At 43.7% G+C, this 16,024-nt stretch overlaps 9 protein-coding genes across 11 annotated transcripts; 6 read left to right on the top strand and 3 right to left on the bottom strand.

Annotated features, from left to right (window-relative positions):
- Positions 1-641: 641 nt before the first annotated feature.
- LOC6499463 (4-hydroxybenzoate polyprenyltransferase, mitochondrial) lies at positions 642-2,343 on the top strand. Its single transcript, XM_001954548.3, has 3 exons — positions 642-743; positions 801-1,825; positions 1,883-2,343. Exons 2-3 carry the CDS (start codon positions 836-838, stop codon positions 2,084-2,086), a joined length of 1,194 nt encoding a protein of 397 aa, XP_001954584.1. The 5' UTR covers positions 642-743; positions 801-835; the 3' UTR covers positions 2,087-2,343.
- On the bottom strand, positions 2,314-3,976 carry LOC6501117 (eukaryotic initiation factor 4A-III). Its single transcript, XM_001954547.4, has 4 exons — positions 3,703-3,976; positions 3,280-3,646; positions 3,029-3,220; positions 2,314-2,973 (listed from the first exon to the last, which is right to left on the bottom strand). The coding sequence occupies exons 1-4, from the start codon at positions 3,833-3,835 to the stop codon at positions 2,466-2,468; spliced, it is 1,200 nt and encodes a 399-aa protein (XP_001954583.1). The 5' UTR covers positions 3,836-3,976; the 3' UTR covers positions 2,314-2,465.
- Positions 3,977-4,189: 213 nt separating this feature from the next.
- On the bottom strand, positions 4,190-5,098 carry LOC6501116. Its single transcript, XM_001954546.4, is given in 1 exon segment — positions 4,190-5,098. A coding segment is annotated over 1 exon segment (798 nt). The 3' UTR covers positions 4,190-4,300.
- Positions 5,090-6,170, top strand: LOC6499464. The gene is made up of 2 exons (XM_001954545.4): positions 5,090-5,347; positions 5,402-6,170. The coding sequence occupies exons 1-2, from the start codon at positions 5,276-5,278 to the stop codon at positions 6,116-6,118; spliced, it is 789 nt and encodes a 262-aa protein (XP_001954581.2). The 5' UTR covers positions 5,090-5,275; the 3' UTR covers positions 6,119-6,170.
- Positions 6,171-6,498: 328 nt separating this feature from the next.
- Positions 6,499-8,404, top strand: LOC6499465. 3 transcript variants are annotated; one of them, XM_032451205.2, is made up of 3 exons: positions 6,499-6,755; positions 7,153-7,289; positions 7,355-8,404. In XM_032451205.2, exons 2-3 carry the CDS (start codon positions 7,244-7,246, stop codon positions 8,266-8,268), a joined length of 960 nt encoding a protein of 319 aa, XP_032307096.1. In that variant the 5' UTR covers positions 6,499-6,755; positions 7,153-7,243; the 3' UTR covers positions 8,269-8,404. The 3 variants fall into 3 exon arrangements, with proteins under 3 accessions (XP_032307096.1, XP_032307090.1, XP_001954580.1); XM_032451199.2 differs by having other exon boundaries at positions 6,499-6,822; XM_001954544.4 differs by having other exon boundaries at positions 6,499-6,982.
- A 115-nt stretch (positions 8,405-8,519) lies between these two features.
- Positions 8,520-9,785, top strand: LOC6499466 (THO complex subunit 3). The gene is made up of 3 exons (XM_001954543.4): positions 8,520-8,727; positions 8,786-9,320; positions 9,377-9,785. The coding sequence occupies exons 1-3, from the start codon at positions 8,638-8,640 to the stop codon at positions 9,715-9,717; spliced, it is 966 nt and encodes a 321-aa protein (XP_001954579.1). The 5' UTR covers positions 8,520-8,637; the 3' UTR covers positions 9,718-9,785.
- A 2,157-nt stretch (positions 9,786-11,942) lies between these two features.
- Positions 11,943-12,800, top strand: LOC6499467 (protein SGT1 homolog). Its single transcript, XM_001954542.4, has one exon. The coding sequence runs from the start codon at positions 12,134-12,136 to the stop codon at positions 12,680-12,682; it is 549 nt and encodes a 182-aa protein (XP_001954578.1). The 5' UTR covers positions 11,943-12,133; the 3' UTR covers positions 12,683-12,800.
- A 227-nt stretch (positions 12,801-13,027) lies between these two features.
- LOC6499469 (GDP-fucose transporter 1) lies at positions 13,028-14,419 on the top strand. The gene is made up of 3 exons (XM_001954541.4): positions 13,028-13,248; positions 13,311-14,034; positions 14,091-14,419. The coding sequence occupies exons 1-3, from the start codon at positions 13,172-13,174 to the stop codon at positions 14,301-14,303; spliced, it is 1,014 nt and encodes a 337-aa protein (XP_001954577.1). The 5' UTR covers positions 13,028-13,171; the 3' UTR covers positions 14,304-14,419.
- LOC6501115 (39S ribosomal protein L1, mitochondrial) lies at positions 14,343-15,690 on the bottom strand. The gene is made up of 3 exons (XM_001954540.4): positions 15,403-15,690; positions 15,040-15,349; positions 14,343-14,982 (listed from the first exon to the last, which is right to left on the bottom strand). Exons 1-3 carry the CDS (start codon positions 15,591-15,593, stop codon positions 14,416-14,418), a joined length of 1,068 nt encoding a protein of 355 aa, XP_001954576.1. The 5' UTR covers positions 15,594-15,690; the 3' UTR covers positions 14,343-14,415.
- Between the last annotated feature and the right edge of the window lie 334 nt (positions 15,691-16,024).

The following is a 16,024-nucleotide window of genomic DNA, read 5'->3' as shown; positions in this document are numbered from 1 at the left end:
CCAATTTCTTTTGTTTTATTTTACGGTACAAGGGTGGTGCTAGACGGGTGCGGCCGGAGGGTTCATACATGTGCGAATAAATAACTGCTCGGAGCGATAGGAACTGGAGCAACCTGAGGCGCCCTGCTTCTGCGTTAGTCCACTTGGCTCTTAAACATCGTTATTTCCAACTGGCCAAAAGTGTCGCTAATAAAGACAGCCGTGCGCAAAGCTAGTACAGAGCCGTGTGCAAAAACTACGGACATTTAGTCCGGCCGTGTGCCAACTTCGAAATGTTGGTGGCGGGTGCAAAAGAAGTGGTAAACGATATTGCAGAGGGGAAATGAATAAGATTGATGGTTTGGTTCCAAGTTGATATTTAGAGCTTTCCTAAAGCCCATAGTGTGGAAGATTCCTTTTTTTTTACAGTAAAAATATATTTATCTTTATTTTGGTTAAATCGAAAATATTGAGCTAAGGAGTTCAAAAACTTAGTAACAGAATAAGGTTTATAAATGTGCCTTTATTTATTTTTTAAAAGAATTATGATAAATTATATATAAACAAATAGTTAACTTGACCTTAATTTTAAATTTCATTTAAAATTTCATTAAAATAAAACCCTTAATTTAAATTTAACGTGCTTCAACATTCAATACTGCCAGAAAATTATATTTTTAGACGGTCTGGCTACGCATCCCCACTATGGAAGTGTGGCAACTCCAAGTCAACCTACCTCCAAAATCTTGCCATTTATATTACGAGTGAGTTTTATGAGTTTTAAACATAGGTTCTATGATTTACTGTGTTTGTTGCAACAGGGAACAGACTTAAAGGCCAGAGACGCTCACTTGCAATGTTTGCGCTACGACACCTGCGGCTGCAGAGCACAAAACACTTTCGCAGCTCTTATGCGGCGGCGACAACAACAAAACACATGCTGAACCGACCAGCTGTGCCGGCGCGTGTTCTGATTGGAATGGAGAGATGGAGCAGGTTGCCCCAAATGGGGGATATAATGTATGCCAGATGCATGACCACCTCCCCGACTTCTGCATCGGCGCCAGAGAAACCCAGCTCCCCGGTGGAGGAACTTCTAGCAGCGGCCAAGCCCTATGCCCAACTCATGCGGATCGATCGACCCATTGGGACCTACCTCCTCTTTTGGCCCTGCGCCTGGAGTATAGCGCTGAGTGCCGATGCAGGCTGCTGGCCGGACCTCACCATGCTGGGCCTTTTTGGCACCGGAGCACTCATAATGCGCGGCGCCGGGTGTACCATTAACGATCTTTGGGACAAGGACATTGACGCCAAAGTGGAGCGCACGCGGATGCGTCCTCTAGCCTCAGGTCAGATTAGCCAGTTCGACGCCATAGTATTCCTGTCGGCGCAACTTAGTCTCGGTCTCCTTGTTCTGGTGCAGCTTAACTGGGAGTCCATACTTTTGGGTGCGAGTTCCCTGGGACTAGTAATTACATATCCTCTGATGAAGCGCGTTACTTACTGGCCACAACTTGTTCTGGGAATGGCCTTTAACTGGGGCGCACTGCTGGGCTGGTGTGCAACGCAGGGAAGTGTCAATCTGGCTGCATGCTTACCACTGTACCTCTCCGGCGTGTGTTGGACCATTGTATACGACACGATATACGCCCATCAGGATAAGCTGGATGACTTGCAAATTGGCGTCAAGTCCACGGCTTTAAGATTTGGCGAGAATACAAAAGTATGGTTATCCGGATTTGCTGCTGCAATGCTAACTGGTCTGACGGCTTCTGGATTGGCTTGCGATCAAACTTTACCTTACTACGCAGCAGTAGGTATTGTAGGTGCTCATCTAGTGCAGCAGGTATGCATTCTCAAAATATACTGCTATATATACTTAATCGTAGTTATTTTTTCACAGATCTACTCTCTAAACATTGACAACCCAAGCGACTGCGCCAAAAAATTCTTTTCCAATCATCAAGTGGGGCTCATCCTATTTCTGGGAATTGTTTTGGGAACGCTTCTGAAAGCGGACGAGAACAAGAAACGTCAGTCGTCTCTAAACACTACACCGGCGAGCTCTTATGTTAGTCTACCGCAAAAGCCAGATGTTATGAGCTGAGACAATCTCACTTAGTATTAATTGTTTACCGCGTTCTTTTTTGTTCGCTTAAACCAAAGTCTTTAGCTAGCTGAATAGGTAAAAAAGTGTAAATAATTGTATGACATTTTATTTTTAGTTTTTTTGCAATAAGTTAAGTGCTTACCTCACTTAATAATCTATTAATTGTAAGTTCTCTTCTCGGACTACATTACTCCCCGACCCCCTTCCAATTTAAAACAAACTGGTTTCTGTATTAAATTCTTATGTGTTATTTATTTTTATACAGATTTTGGTTGTCTATTGATAGCCAAATACTCTTTAAATGTATTTACTTCATGTTGTTCGTTATTACTGCTAGGTAGGGTGAGTTACAGAAAATTAGAAAGAAGTTTAAAGTTTAGATCAAGTCAGCCACGTTCATGGGCATTTCGTCGATTTGTGTCGAGTAGTACTGTTCAATATCGCGCAAGATACGGATGTCATCTGACTTTACAAAGTTAATTGCAACACCCTTGCGTCCGAAACGACCCGACCGACCGATACGATGGATATACAGCTCACGGTTATTGGGCAAGTCGTAGTTGATAACCAATGATACCTGCTGTACATCAATACCTCGAGCCCACACATCGGTGGTGATGAGAACCCGGGATTGACCGGCTCGGAACTCCTTCATGATCTCATCACGCTCTTTCTGGGGCATGTCACCATGCATGGAGCTCACTGTGAAGTTAGCCTCACGCATCTTTTCCGTTAGCCAGTCTACCTTGCGCTTTGTATTGCAGAAAATGACCGCCTGCGTTATGGTTAATGTATCATAGAGATCGCACAGCGTATCGAATTTCCACTCCTCCCGTTCTACTGCCACAAAGAACTGTTTGATACCTTCCAGTGTCAACTCATCGCTGTAATAGGAAACATTTTAGGAAGGCTAATATATATTAATACTTTTCAACATACCGTTTGACCAAAATTCGAATGGGATCAGTCATGAATTTGGATGTCATTTCAAGAATCTCGTGGGGCAATGTGGCAGAGATAAGAACCACCTGTGTGGCAGGTGGCAAGTAGCGATAAACATCGTAGATTTGTTCCTTAAAACCTTTGTTCAACATTTCGTCAGCTTCGTCCAGAACTAGCATCTTGATAGCTCTATAAAAAAGATTATAGAAAGTTAGAAAAGTAAATGAAATACGAATTTGTACACTTACCTTGTGCGCAAAACTCGTCGCTTGATCATGTCGAATACACGACCAGGTGTTCCACTCACGATGTGTTGACCGTAGTCCAGTTTTCGGATATCCTCGCCGAGATTGGTGCCGCCAATGCACACATGGCATTGCACGTTCATCATGTCTCCCAAAGCCAGAATAACTTTTTGGATTTGCACAGCCAACTCGCGAGTGGGTGAAAGACAGAGCACCTGCGTTTCCCTCAATGTTGTGTCCAGACTCTGGAGTATAGAGATGGAGAACGTGGCCGTCTTGCCCGTTCCGGACTGTGCCTGGGCAATCACATCCCGCCCCTTGACGATGGGTTTGATGCTCCGCTGCTGAATGGCCGAGGGTTTCTCAAAACCTAAAGAACGACATGGTAATATATTTTTTGTGGAGGGATGGGTATACACAACTCACCGTACGCGTATATGCCGCGTAGCAGTTCCTCTTTGAGGTTCATGGCGTTGAAAGTGGGAATCACTTCTACATCCTCGCTCGTCTCAAACTCCACGTTCGAGAGATCCTCGGCCTGGGCATTTTTGCGCGCCATTTCTGTTTGTGACTTTTGTCCTGATTTTACAATATTTTATCACTATTTATTTACTTTTTTTCTATTTTTTCCACTTTCACAGAAGCAATGCGGCTTGGGATGACAAATAGTGTGACCAGATAGTGTTGCCTAAATTATACCAATCGCTGAAGGTATATTGTATAGTATTTTTTTTTTTGGGTGGACACAATTTTGGAAATGCCTCGTAACGGTCTTTTTATTCGTTATTTGTTGGAATAAACTTAAATCAAGTATGTTTTTTTATAAGAAAGTAGTTGACCGACTGATCCGTATGTAGATTTCTAAACCAGACCATCATTCTATATCTCATTCTATACGTTACACAAAGAAAAGTTAGTGCACCAAGAAATGAATGCTTTTATTTATTGAATACAAGATTCTAATTTAATATTAGATTATAAAATATTAAAAAATATAATTTTTTTTAACGCCACTTTTTAACAATCAACTTAACGGAGTGTTTTTTTGGATTTGATTTCTTCTTCGGCGAATTAAGCTCTTTAATGACTGCAGATCCTTCTTCTTTAGATTCTTGATTTTGGAAACCAATTGCCGCATAACGTCAATCCGTTGCCTGGCATCTTCGGCGGCGCAGTTCGCCTTCTTAGCGTTCTCCCGGTTCCGCTCTAGATCCTTACGACCCTGGTCCAAGCAGGTGTTGAGCTCTTCCACCCGCCGCTTAGCCGCATTCAGAAGACTCCGCTTCTCCGCCAAGTCTCGTTGGGCGTTGCTCGCCACCCGACGGAGACTCACAACATTTTTGCGCATCTGACCATACAGACACTTCATAGCGTTAAGGTTCCGGTGTACGTTGTCTCGAACTCTCTTTGCTGTCTTGGCCCCGCACGAACTTGCGGAAATGGCTCTTTGGACCTCCTGCATGACCCTTTGCGTTTCGCTCAGATTTTTGGTAAGCTCTTCGCATAGCTGCTTCTTGCCGGCCAGTGCAGCCTCCGCTGCCTTGGCCGCCTGTGCCGCCTTATCTGCCAGCATATTTTTGACCTGCTTCCCTGCCGCCTCGGCAGCACACGACTGCGCATCCTTGGCAGCCTTCGCGTCCGACGCCGCCTTCGAGGACATCTGACTTGTTTTATGGTTTGTCTTGCAGATAGGACCCTCGCCACTGGGCTTGTGCCGCTGTTTGACTCGCTTGGCTGCATCCGAGTAGTTATCCAAAAGGATGAATACCATTAGCACTGTAACCAAGGGACCGCAACGCATCTGGAATCTCGCATCTTACATAAATTCCAGGACTCACTAGGAAAACTAAATATTTGTCGATGTATTTTTGAAGTATCCGATTTGGATTCTCTGAATTATTACATTCGTAATCTCATTACAAGAAACTAAATATGTTATAACTTCCTACCTTTCCTTCAAATATCACTTCCATTGTAATTTCATTTGAAACATCAGACTATGGCGAAAATAAATATATTTATTATTTTAATGATTTCCTTGGTTCACTTGCATGCTTATAAGTTGGCCCAGGTAATACGAATATTTTCCTTATAAGAATCTAACTCTTAATTCAATCCGTGTCAGTCCTCCAGTGATTTAGTGACTTTGAGTGACTCCGATATTCCAGGCTGTGATAATGAGAATGAAAAACCAGAACCAGAAACCAATAAGAAATGCACCGTCAGAATGGATGCCTCGTGCAAGATGAAGGCGTCGTGTATTGCCCAGAAAGCGGCTAAGGAGGCAAAGGATGCTTCTGATGCACAGGTGGAGGCAGGAGAGGCTGCTGCCCGCCAGGTGAAGCAGCAGTTGGCGGAGAAGGCTCAGGCCGCTGCTAAGGCGGCGGAGGCAGCATTGGCGGGAAAGCAACAGATTGTGGAGCAGCTGGAATCTGAGATACGGGAAGGGGAGCTGGTGGTGCAAGAGGAGACCACACTGCTGCAGACCACTCAAAACACCTATTGTGCCGCGGGACAGGCGGCCAAGCAGGCGGATGTCCAGCTGAAGACTCTTACCCAGGCTGTGAAGAATGCGCAGGACAATGTTTTCAATTCGGAACATGTGGCAAATGGAGCACAGCAGGAGCTGTCGGAGAAACAGCAGCTCGTGGAAGCTGCCAAGAAGCGGGTGGAGCTCCTCCTCAAGCAGCTGGAGGTGGCCCGTATGGACTTTAAGAATACAAAGATGGCCGCCGAGAAGGCAGCCTGTGCTGCTCAGGAAGCCAGACAAAGGGCTTCCAGGGAGCGAAGACGGGCAGAGCTACAGCACAGGCTAAGGCAACAAATAGGTCTTGCTTTCTGAGTATTTATATTTTATATTTAAATTATTTCACATTAAAATTGATTTTAAAATAATACAAATTTAAATTGAAAACGTTCCGATTACCACAGCTTCCGACTCCTCCTTCATGTTCACACGCGGATTTGCGAGGAAGCGAACAATGAACACTCATCGCCGGACACAATCGCTTGGCGTAAACTATTCAATCTCGGCGGCCTCGCCCGGAGCGAGCATTTAAAGCGTCTCATGGCAATTAGAGGCTCTTCCATAATTGCCCCGGCTGCAAATTATCCAATCGTCCAGCATGGGTAGCATTGACCCAGCCCCATTGTTGCTGGATTCGATTCGCTATTTACCTGGCCAACTCATAAAGAAAACCAAAAGCTAACGGGTTTGCACTTTCTTTGGCGACCCAACCAGTTTGTTTATAAATACATGGCGCCTCCGGTGGCCTCCTCGCAATTGTCGACAAGTCTCCACCATCATCGCTGCTCCCAGGTTTTCCGAGTGCGAAAGTAAAAGCGATTTCCACCGAACCAGTCCATCGACATTGAATTGGTCGAGGTGGCAGCTCGAGGAGATCTGACGATCGGCAAGTGTTCACAGAAACACTTTGACTCCGGTCCAGACAGGACGTACGCGTCGAAACTAACCAAACGTGAGCATTGTCGGATAGTGCGTGGGTATTGATTCGTCTGTCAACTTGAGTGATTACTGCACGATTTGTGAGTTGTCCAGTTTTTCTGGCCTTAATAAAACAGGTTCTTTTGTGGAACATATCAGTCCATGACACACTCACTATTATTTCATACCGGTCATCCTAGAGAAGGCGAAAGAAAGTGCGCATCTTCCATTAGATAATAGACCAGGCCTAACTCCTTACAGGTTCGACAGAGATTTACACTGGAAACAATACCTTAAATGAATAAGAAATCACAAACGTTTAAAATTTGTTACATTTTAAAGTTTAATTTAACATTTTTTTTTATTACAAGTAAAATTTATTCAGTAAAGTTTGATCTATACAATACTCATTCCTAATATTCATTTTCCAGACCCTCACTCCTTAAGCCTGTAGCAATCAACAATTTCCTGGTGCACAGCTTCCTTCCTTTCTCCAGGTGGCATATTGCATAATCGGTTACGATGTCATCGATCGTACAGCACCTGGTGTTCCTGACTCTGCTATTGGGTAAGTCCCACGCAAATGCATAATGAAGCTGCAGATTCAAAATCGGATTTCCCCTATTAATTTAGCTGCAATGCCGGCATTGGGTCGCAAGGTGAAGCGAAAGGAGGGGCACTACCACCTGAATGTGCCACCGCCACCGCCGCCGCCTCCCTCCCATCAGGGTCCGTTGCCGCAGCAAACGGCGCTAGTTGAGCACGAGGTGCCCCCCTACACCTTCGAGGCCATCAACCACGACGAGTTCGAGCCGGCCAAGAGTGCCAAATTGTCGCTTTACGAGAGTTCCGACTACATTGTACACACCCTGCACAACGGGGGCGGGGGAAGTGGCTACCTGGCCGACAATGGACTCCGAAGCATTGCCAAGGGATCTGCGGATCAGGCCATATCCGCAGTTGCGAGTCAAAATGCAGCCGGCAAGCAGGCCTCCTATGTGGCCAAGAGCACTCTAGCCCAGGCAGCCGCTCAGGCTGCCGGAACTGCGGTGGCCGTCCTCAAGGGCAAGGAAGTGCTGCTGCGACGGCTGGAGGACCAAAGTGTGGAGGCTCACAAGGCGATGGAGAACGAGTTGACGCAACTACAGCAGGCAAAGCGATCGGCTAAGGCCGCCCAATATGCGGCCCAGGAAGCCATTAACCATGTCAACGTCCTGACCGCTGCCCTTAATAATGCCCAATCTGCCTCAGAATTGGCTCAAAAAGCAGCTTCAGAGGCGGCTGCCGAATTGGCTTCCCAGATCGACATGGTGGCCCAGGCCAAGTCCAAGCTGGAGCACGCCGAGTCTCATGCCTATGCAGCCCGCCTGGATTACGAGGAGACCCGCGATGCGGCGGAGAAGGCCACCCTGTCTGCTCAGGAAGCCCAAGTGAACGCTAATGATGCAGCTCTACATGCCAATGTGGAGCTCAGCGAAGCTGTTCATATCCATGACAAGAGCGATAGGAATGTTGGGGAACCCCCACGCAACCATCGACGACCGTGACCTGTTGATTTTAAATCCTATTTATTTTTTGTCCGCTATTAGATGTACAATTTACAGAATTTAAAAAAAGTTTAGTTTTTTTACTTGTAATCTGTTAAAAAATAAAGTGTTACAATACAATCGATTCTGTAATTTGTTGACTTAATTTTGAGGGAAATTTAAATTGTAGGGTTGTAGACATGAAAATAATAGTGTTGAAAAGGCTGGCAAAATTTGGTACAATTTTTGGCCACAGATGGCGTCTTTTCCAGCTGACTGGTCTTTTGGCAACACTGGGTTCAAAGCGTTGTTTTGTTTGTGTTTCTGAAAACACGACCCCGATTTGTCAGCCGGCCGGCAAATTAATATTTCTTTAATAATCAGAAAGCAATGAGTCGCACAGAGCAAATTTTTGAGGACTTGAAGTCCCACTTTCGAAATCACAGTAAAGTCAGGGAGCAGCGAGCCCATCTGAACAAGGTAATTTGAATTTGTGTTTTTGGCCAGGAGCAATTGATGTATTTGTTTATGTTCGAAGGTACACTCTGTTTGCTGGAACGCCGACGGGAGGTACTTGGCTTCAGGGTCCTTTGACAAGACTGCCGCTGTTTACTGCCTCGAACGTGATCGCTTTGTAAAGGGACACATTTACCGCGGACACAATGCTTCCGTGGATCAGCTTCGCTGGCATCGCACCAATCCGGATCTATTCGCCACGGCCAGCGGCGACAAGACTGTACGCATCTGGGACAACCGCACAACAAAATCTGCAGGAGTGACAAGCACGAAGGGAGAAAACATCAACATTGCCTGGTCCCCGGATGGGAGGACAATAGCTGTAGGGAACAAGGAGGATCTTATTACATTCATTGACACGCGCACCAATAAAATTCGCGTGGAGGAGCCATTCAGCTTCGAGGTCAACGAGATCTCGTGGAACAACACGAACGACTTGTTCTTCCTCACCAATGGACTGGGTTGCATGCATGTTTTGAGCTATCCAAGTCTGGAGCACCAGATGACGCTCAAAGCCCACCCCGCAAACTGCATTTGCATCGAGTTCGGGCCAACAGGTAAAGATTTGACTTCATACTTAATCGAATAGTTTTTAATACATAGAATCTTACAGGTAAATATTTTGCCACGGGTTCCGCGGATGCCCAAGTGTCGTTGTGGGATGCTAATGAGCTGGCCTGCCTGCGAATGATCAGCCGCCTGGAGTGGCCCGTTCGCACAATATCCTTTAGCCACGACGAAAGGTTGCTTGCCTCTGCTAGCGAGGATCTCATCATAGACGTTGCCTATACAGAGACGGGAGAGCGTGTAACCGATATCCATGTGGACGCCTCTACCTTTACCGTGGCCTGGCATCCCAAACAATATCTGCTTGCATATGCCTGTGACGAAAAGGAAAGTGGCGATAGAAGACGAGATGCCGGCAATGTCAAGATATATGGCTTCCCAGAATAGACTATAATAGGATAGATTATAATACAAGAAAATTTTCTATTAAAGAAATTCTTTATTTTTCGACTGTATGGAGTAATTTTTATTGGGCTTATGGTGTTTTTCAATTAGATATGTATGTTGGTTGAGGCTCGTCGACTAACCAAATAGTTTAAAGTTTAAACAGTACCACAAAATATTTATAAACTAGCAAGTTGCAATCTCATTTTTATTATCACCTTTCACAATTTTGTGGCATCGCAGAACCTTCGGATGTAATCTGCTGCGGTCTGCCCTTTTAAAATTTCAGTGGCCAGATATCAATCAGAATGCAAGGTGCTACTGTTTGTTACCTCTTTTTTAGGGCAACACTTCACCTTTATCATGCAAATAACGACAGGGCGGATGCTGGCCAAATCGGGGTTTACGGTTATGGCTTCCTACATTTTAAGGCATCAATAAGTGGCCGTGGGATACATTTTAAAGTACAGAGGGTGTGGAGTTGTGCCACTTCAATGTGATAAAATGGTTACTACAATCTGCTGCACTCAAATTGCCTCCATTAGCCGCCAAAACTTGAGCTAAAAGTGCCAGAGACGGAAACTTTTTCAGATTGTATGAGTGGTGAGGGTGTCAATTGTTGGTAGTTTTGATAATCTTTCTGTTACTTTCTCCATCCTTGAAAGGGACAGTTGCAGTTTAAGGTTGACACTCCCCCTCTTAAATGCTCTCACTCATATATGTGGCGTATGAGTCCAACTACAGGAGCACATTTTCGGCATCACCTACTCAAATGACATCAATATTTACTTTACTAAAAGTTTCTGAGAAATTTCGATTTTTAACCGCAGCGACCGTTTTGTTTTCGATATGGATTACTGGTTAGTGATCTTTATATTCCTAAATTTATAATTTTATCAATTAAATATTTAATATTTTGGTAAATCCCGTTAGTGAAACAAAAAAATGTCCCCATTTTTAAGCTACATAAAATCTTAAAGATAGAAGCCAACGGTAAATAATAAAAATCGTATAGATGATTTAAAAAACTTAAATGTTTTTCTTTAAATTGTATACTTTGATAATTTTTTAAATTATAATTATCTAAGCCGCATATAATCCTTTGAACGAATTTAGTTCTTTTACATCGATTGTTAAGATACTCAGTATCTTCGTCTGTTAAGTCTTCGTCTGTTACTCTTACATCGTCTGTTAAGATACTTAGTATCTTAACAGTCTATTAAACTCTCTTTACACAGACTTTGCAGACTCAGCGATGCATTTATCGCATGCGATAAATTCAGTGTTCCTATGGAAAATGAAAAACGAAACAACAGACATCTGTTAAAAGTTTCCCCTTTGGCCAAAGAGCAACATTTGAGGCAGTAATTTCTCGTCGGCTTCTGGAAATAACAGATTATATAGTTTTTAAATTGTTTTATTATATTGTTTTTTGGAATTTGAGTTATTTGAAATAACTCTCACTCAGGGAAAAGGTTTCAACCTTTAGAAGCTGGACTGAAATCCACTGTTATGGGCCAAAATATAAAATAAATGAATGAATTCCCAAATATTCCTGCTCACAAAAAATCATTTAAAGCCTCATAGAGTTATTCATTGTAGTCGCCAAGATGATTTTTGGCCAACATGTTGTGTCCTTCTCGAAGACTTTTCATCTTTTCTGTCACTTGAGAAAACTTTTAAAAACTGCAACAAATATAGATTCGATTTTGTGGGAAGGGAATACACAGAATGGTGGAATTTATGTTGGCTGTCTTATGTGCTTTTGACTGTGAGTGCTGTTTTTGCAAGCCCGATTTATTGATTGCAAAAGTTGAAGTGCACGTAAATTGGCCAAAACTTTCTTTTCCAACTGACTGCTGGCTTGGTGTAAGCTTCATTTCCGCAGCTGAAAGTGCAAGTTCCTTAAACTGAGCGTTTATCTTTCCAAAATGTCCTTTATAGCTTTGAGTTTTTACAAAATTTAAATATGAAAATAGTTTGGGTTTAAGTGAATTTCTTTCTAAACATGCAGAAGCTACAGGTAAAATGCAGAAAAATGTGAAGAATTTATGAAACAAAATAGATATTTAAATTAATATAATTAATAATACAAAATTCATATTCTTGGGTATACAAATTGGTTAAAAATCTTGAGAGCTTATTACAAAACAATTTTAAATTTGGCGGCATATTTTTATCGTTAAAAATTGGTATAGCCATCGATAATTTGTCTGGTCACACTGAACGATTTTGCAACTGCCTTGTCATAACTAAAAATAGATATGTTGACAACACTACTTCAATCGGCCAGCTAAAAATCGGAAATTTACGCCACTCAAAAATCTCCAATCGAAAATAAAACAAATATAAATAAAATAATCTAATGCCAAAATAAGATAGACCCACCTGGTTTGTAGCGACAGCGAAATTTGCCGATATGTCCGTTCGCTACGACTGGTACCAATCGGAAACGAAGGTGGTCGTGACCGTTTTGCTGAAAAACGCCGCAGACAAGAACTACAATGTGTCCATAGAGGCGCGCCGGCTACACATGACCGCCGACGGATATGAGCTTGACCTGAATCTGCAGCACAACGTCGTGGTGGAGCGCTCCTCCCACAAGGCCTATCCGTCGAAGGTGGAAATCACACTAGCCAAGGAAACGGGCGTCCGTTGGGAGAGCCTCGAGGAGAAAGACAAGGCGGTGGCTACCGCTGCCCCATCTAAGGCGCAGGCAAAGAACTGGGATCTTTTGGTCAGCGAGGAGGAAAAGATCGACGAGAAGGAGGCCAAGGGCGAGACGGCTCTCAACAACCTGTTCAAGAAGATCTACAGCACCTCGTCGCCAGAGGTGCAGAAAGCCATGAACAAATCCTTTTCAGAGTCCGGGGGTACCGTGCTCAGCACAAACTGGAATGAGGTTTCCAAGGAGAAGGTCACCGTAAAGCCTCCAGAGGGAACTGAGTTCCGCGAGTGGGAGAAATGAACTAATGCGACCGGAGACACAGATGTAAACAGAGATAAACAAATATACATATATTTATAGCATTGAAAAAGAAAGAGTTTAGAACGACCCGTATTTTATTAAAAGAAACTAACAATGATTGTTTTGAATAAATTTTCATTTAAGCATTAAAATATCGTTTATAGGGGATTCCCAAAATACAAAAAACCAAAGAATCTTGAATGCAATATTCTAGAATCACATTTAAAATGTCAGAGAATTGGAAAATGTTATGTAAAATTTCGTTACCTAATTGGTAATCCGTATAAATTTCAATAGTAAATTTAAAATTATTAGTTTTTGAGCGCTATTGCGATGAGAAACCGATTACTTTGCGAACCACCCTCGCACTCAAGTATAACATTCTGAGCAAGAACAGCTGATCGCAGACCGGGTAGCGGATACGTGTAAAATAAACGCACAATAGTTTTTAATTGCAAAAGTAGTTTTAAACACATCAAGGGTTTAAATATGTATCAAAATCTGGAGGAGCACAACCGGTTGGTTAACAAATACCTGAAGATTTTCTTCGTGGTGGCTCTGTACTGGTAAGTAATACGTGGACACTATGCAATTGCACTCATTAATCGAAAAATTAAAATTTATTCAGGGTAACTTCAATTTTGACGGTTTTCGTGAATAAACACCTGTTGAGCAGTGATACCGTCAACTTGGGCGCTCCGCTGTTCATGTCCTGGTTCCAATGCGTGGTATCTACAGTCATCTGCTTCGTTATGAGTCGCCTGAGCCGGAAGTATCCTTCGGTGTTCACGTTCCCTGAAGGCAATCCCTTGGATATAGATACTTTTAGAAAGATCCTACCGCTTTCGGGTCTATATACCCTTATGATTGGAGCCAACAACCTGTCACTGTCCTACGTCACAGTCGCTTTCTATTATATTGGTCGCTCCCTCACCACGGTGTTTAGTGTAGTGCTGACCTATGTGATTCTCCGGCAACGCACCAGCTTCAAGTGCCTGCTGTGCTGCGCCGCCATTGTAGTTGGATTCTGGCTGGGCGTAGACCAGGAGAGCTTAACCGAAGTTTTCTCCTGGCGAGGAACCATATTCGGTGTCCTGAGCTCTCTAGCATTGGCCATGTTCTCCATACAAACCAAGAAGTCTTTGGGCCATGTCAACCAGGAGGTTTGGCTGCTCAGTTACTATAATAATTTGTACTCCACCCTGCTCTTCCTGCCACTGATCATCATCAACGGGGAGCTGGAGACCATTATCACTTATCCCCACCTCTTTGCCTCATGGTTTTGGGCAGCAATGACCCTTAGTGGAATTTGTGGCTTCGCGATCGGATTTGTCACAGCGCTAGAAATTAAGGTGAGCCCCTCAATAACCAGATTGTACAAAAATGCTTATCGGGCTAATCAATTTAGGTTACCTCCCCGCTGACACACAACATCTCCGGTACCGCCAAGGCATGCGCTCAGACGGTTATAGCTACTCAGTACTACCATGACGTGCGCTCGGCTCTCTGGTGGACCTCCAACGTGGTGGTCCTGGTGGCGAGCGCCGCTTATACACGAGTCAAGCAGCTGGAGATGCTGCGCCAGCACCAGCAGCGCAACGCATCCACTCAAAAGGCCTGAAAGCAATAGAGCCGCCAAAGTATTTTAGACTGTTTAGAATTCTAGGAGATGTAAGTTTAAAGTATGCACAAACGATCCATCAACAATACAAATACATGGGCATGTATGTTAACTAATTGGCCGCGGCCACTGCTTCTTTGGCTTCCGTTGGTTCCTCCTGCTTTTTGGCCTCCTCCTTTTTCACCTTAGCTGAGCTTTTCTCCCACATCTCAGGCACATACACAAATGGATCAATTTTAAGCTGCTCACTGCTGGGCGGACTCTTCAGAAGGACACGAGTGATGAAGCGACCCTCTCGCTTAGGCCGCATGGAATTCACATCTTGCAGAAGGAACTTTATATTCTCCTCCAGTTTCTGTTCGTCCATGTCGAGTGTCCCCACACTGGCGGTTATAAGGCCGAAGTTCTGCTGGTATTCATCCTTCGCGGCACTGTAACTAATGCCATTGGAAAACTTAACGATCATCTCGGCGAGGTTTGCCCCCAGCGTTTCGCTCTTCGGGTTGGGAAACTTTCTTTTCATAAGTCCCCGCAGGGCCACCAGCTCTGGCAGTATGTTTGGATGAGCAATGATGTACTGGTAGTCGGAAAGCAACAGCTCGCCACTGGTTATGTCTTTGATCAACTCCACTCCTCCTACCAAGGACGCACCAGCTTCTCTGGCTTCCACAATTTCATTCTGAATAAGATTTAAAGAGGTAAATAATGTATAAAGTATATATATGGAGTTTCTTACGTTTCCCTTGGTAAAGACGATGATCTTTCGCTCCTCGCCGTGCTCGAACTTGTGCGGAATCATGGCCATGCGCTGGAAGTTGTCTACAAAGCGGGTAGCCTTCTCGCCCTGCATATTAAGCTCGATATCCACGTTCAGCGGCGCAGTGGGCACATTGTACATGCTCGGATGGTGGGTTTCGCGATGGCACTGGATGGCTTCTGCCACGGAGTAGACCGGCCAGCGGTAGTACCGGCCCACGTAGCAGTCATCCTTGGGAACCTGCTTCCATGAATCGTCCACATGTTTATCGGCACGTTTTACGTTGATCCTTCAAAGAAAAATGTTTTAGTTTTTAGTTTATAGTTAGCTTTATGTACTTACTTTTTGTTGCGCTGGTTGTGGGGAATGAATCCCACCTTTTTGACTTCCACTTTAACCTTCTTCTTGCGTGCCTTTTCCCGGGTGCCTTTACGGGCTGCCTCGTTTACGGCGGACAGGTGTAGCCGGCGGATTGCATCGCCAGTGGACTGCCGGAGGGCCAGCGTCCGCATAGAGTTTAAAATTGACTGCATTTCTTTCAAAATTATGTTATTTAGCCGGATTTTTAGTCTTTTGCATAACACGAATGGGACCAGATGGTAACAAGTAGAACATCCATTATCACTGGTCTCTCCATGTGTTTTATCGATAGCAACACATGAGTTATCGAATTCAAAAATTTGACCGTTACTTTCTGAAAAAATGAAGAAAAATTTGGAAAGTTTAATTAATTATTTATGATTAGATACATTTTTTTTTTACCATATTCTAATAATTTATGATGTTTACTAATGCCAAAGATAAAAAACAACTGTCGGTTCCTTTCTAAATGTTTAAAAACTATTGGTCTCTCTCCTTTGCTTGTTCATGATTTTAAAAGTATTTTTTGAATAAAAAAATATGAAATGACATTCTTTTAGTAAACACTTCATAAAAGTAAGCCCTACGAGTTTAGTAAAAATTA

The sequence above is a fragment of the Drosophila ananassae genome, chromosome 2L (assembly GCF_017639315.1).
Source record: "Drosophila ananassae strain 14024-0371.13 chromosome 2L, ASM1763931v2, whole genome shotgun sequence".
NCBI classification, from domain to species: Eukaryota; Metazoa; Arthropoda; class Insecta; order Diptera; family Drosophilidae; genus Drosophila; species Drosophila ananassae.
The sequence above is the reverse complement of the archived record's forward strand: the minus strand, read 5'-3'. Positions and strand labels throughout refer to the sequence as shown.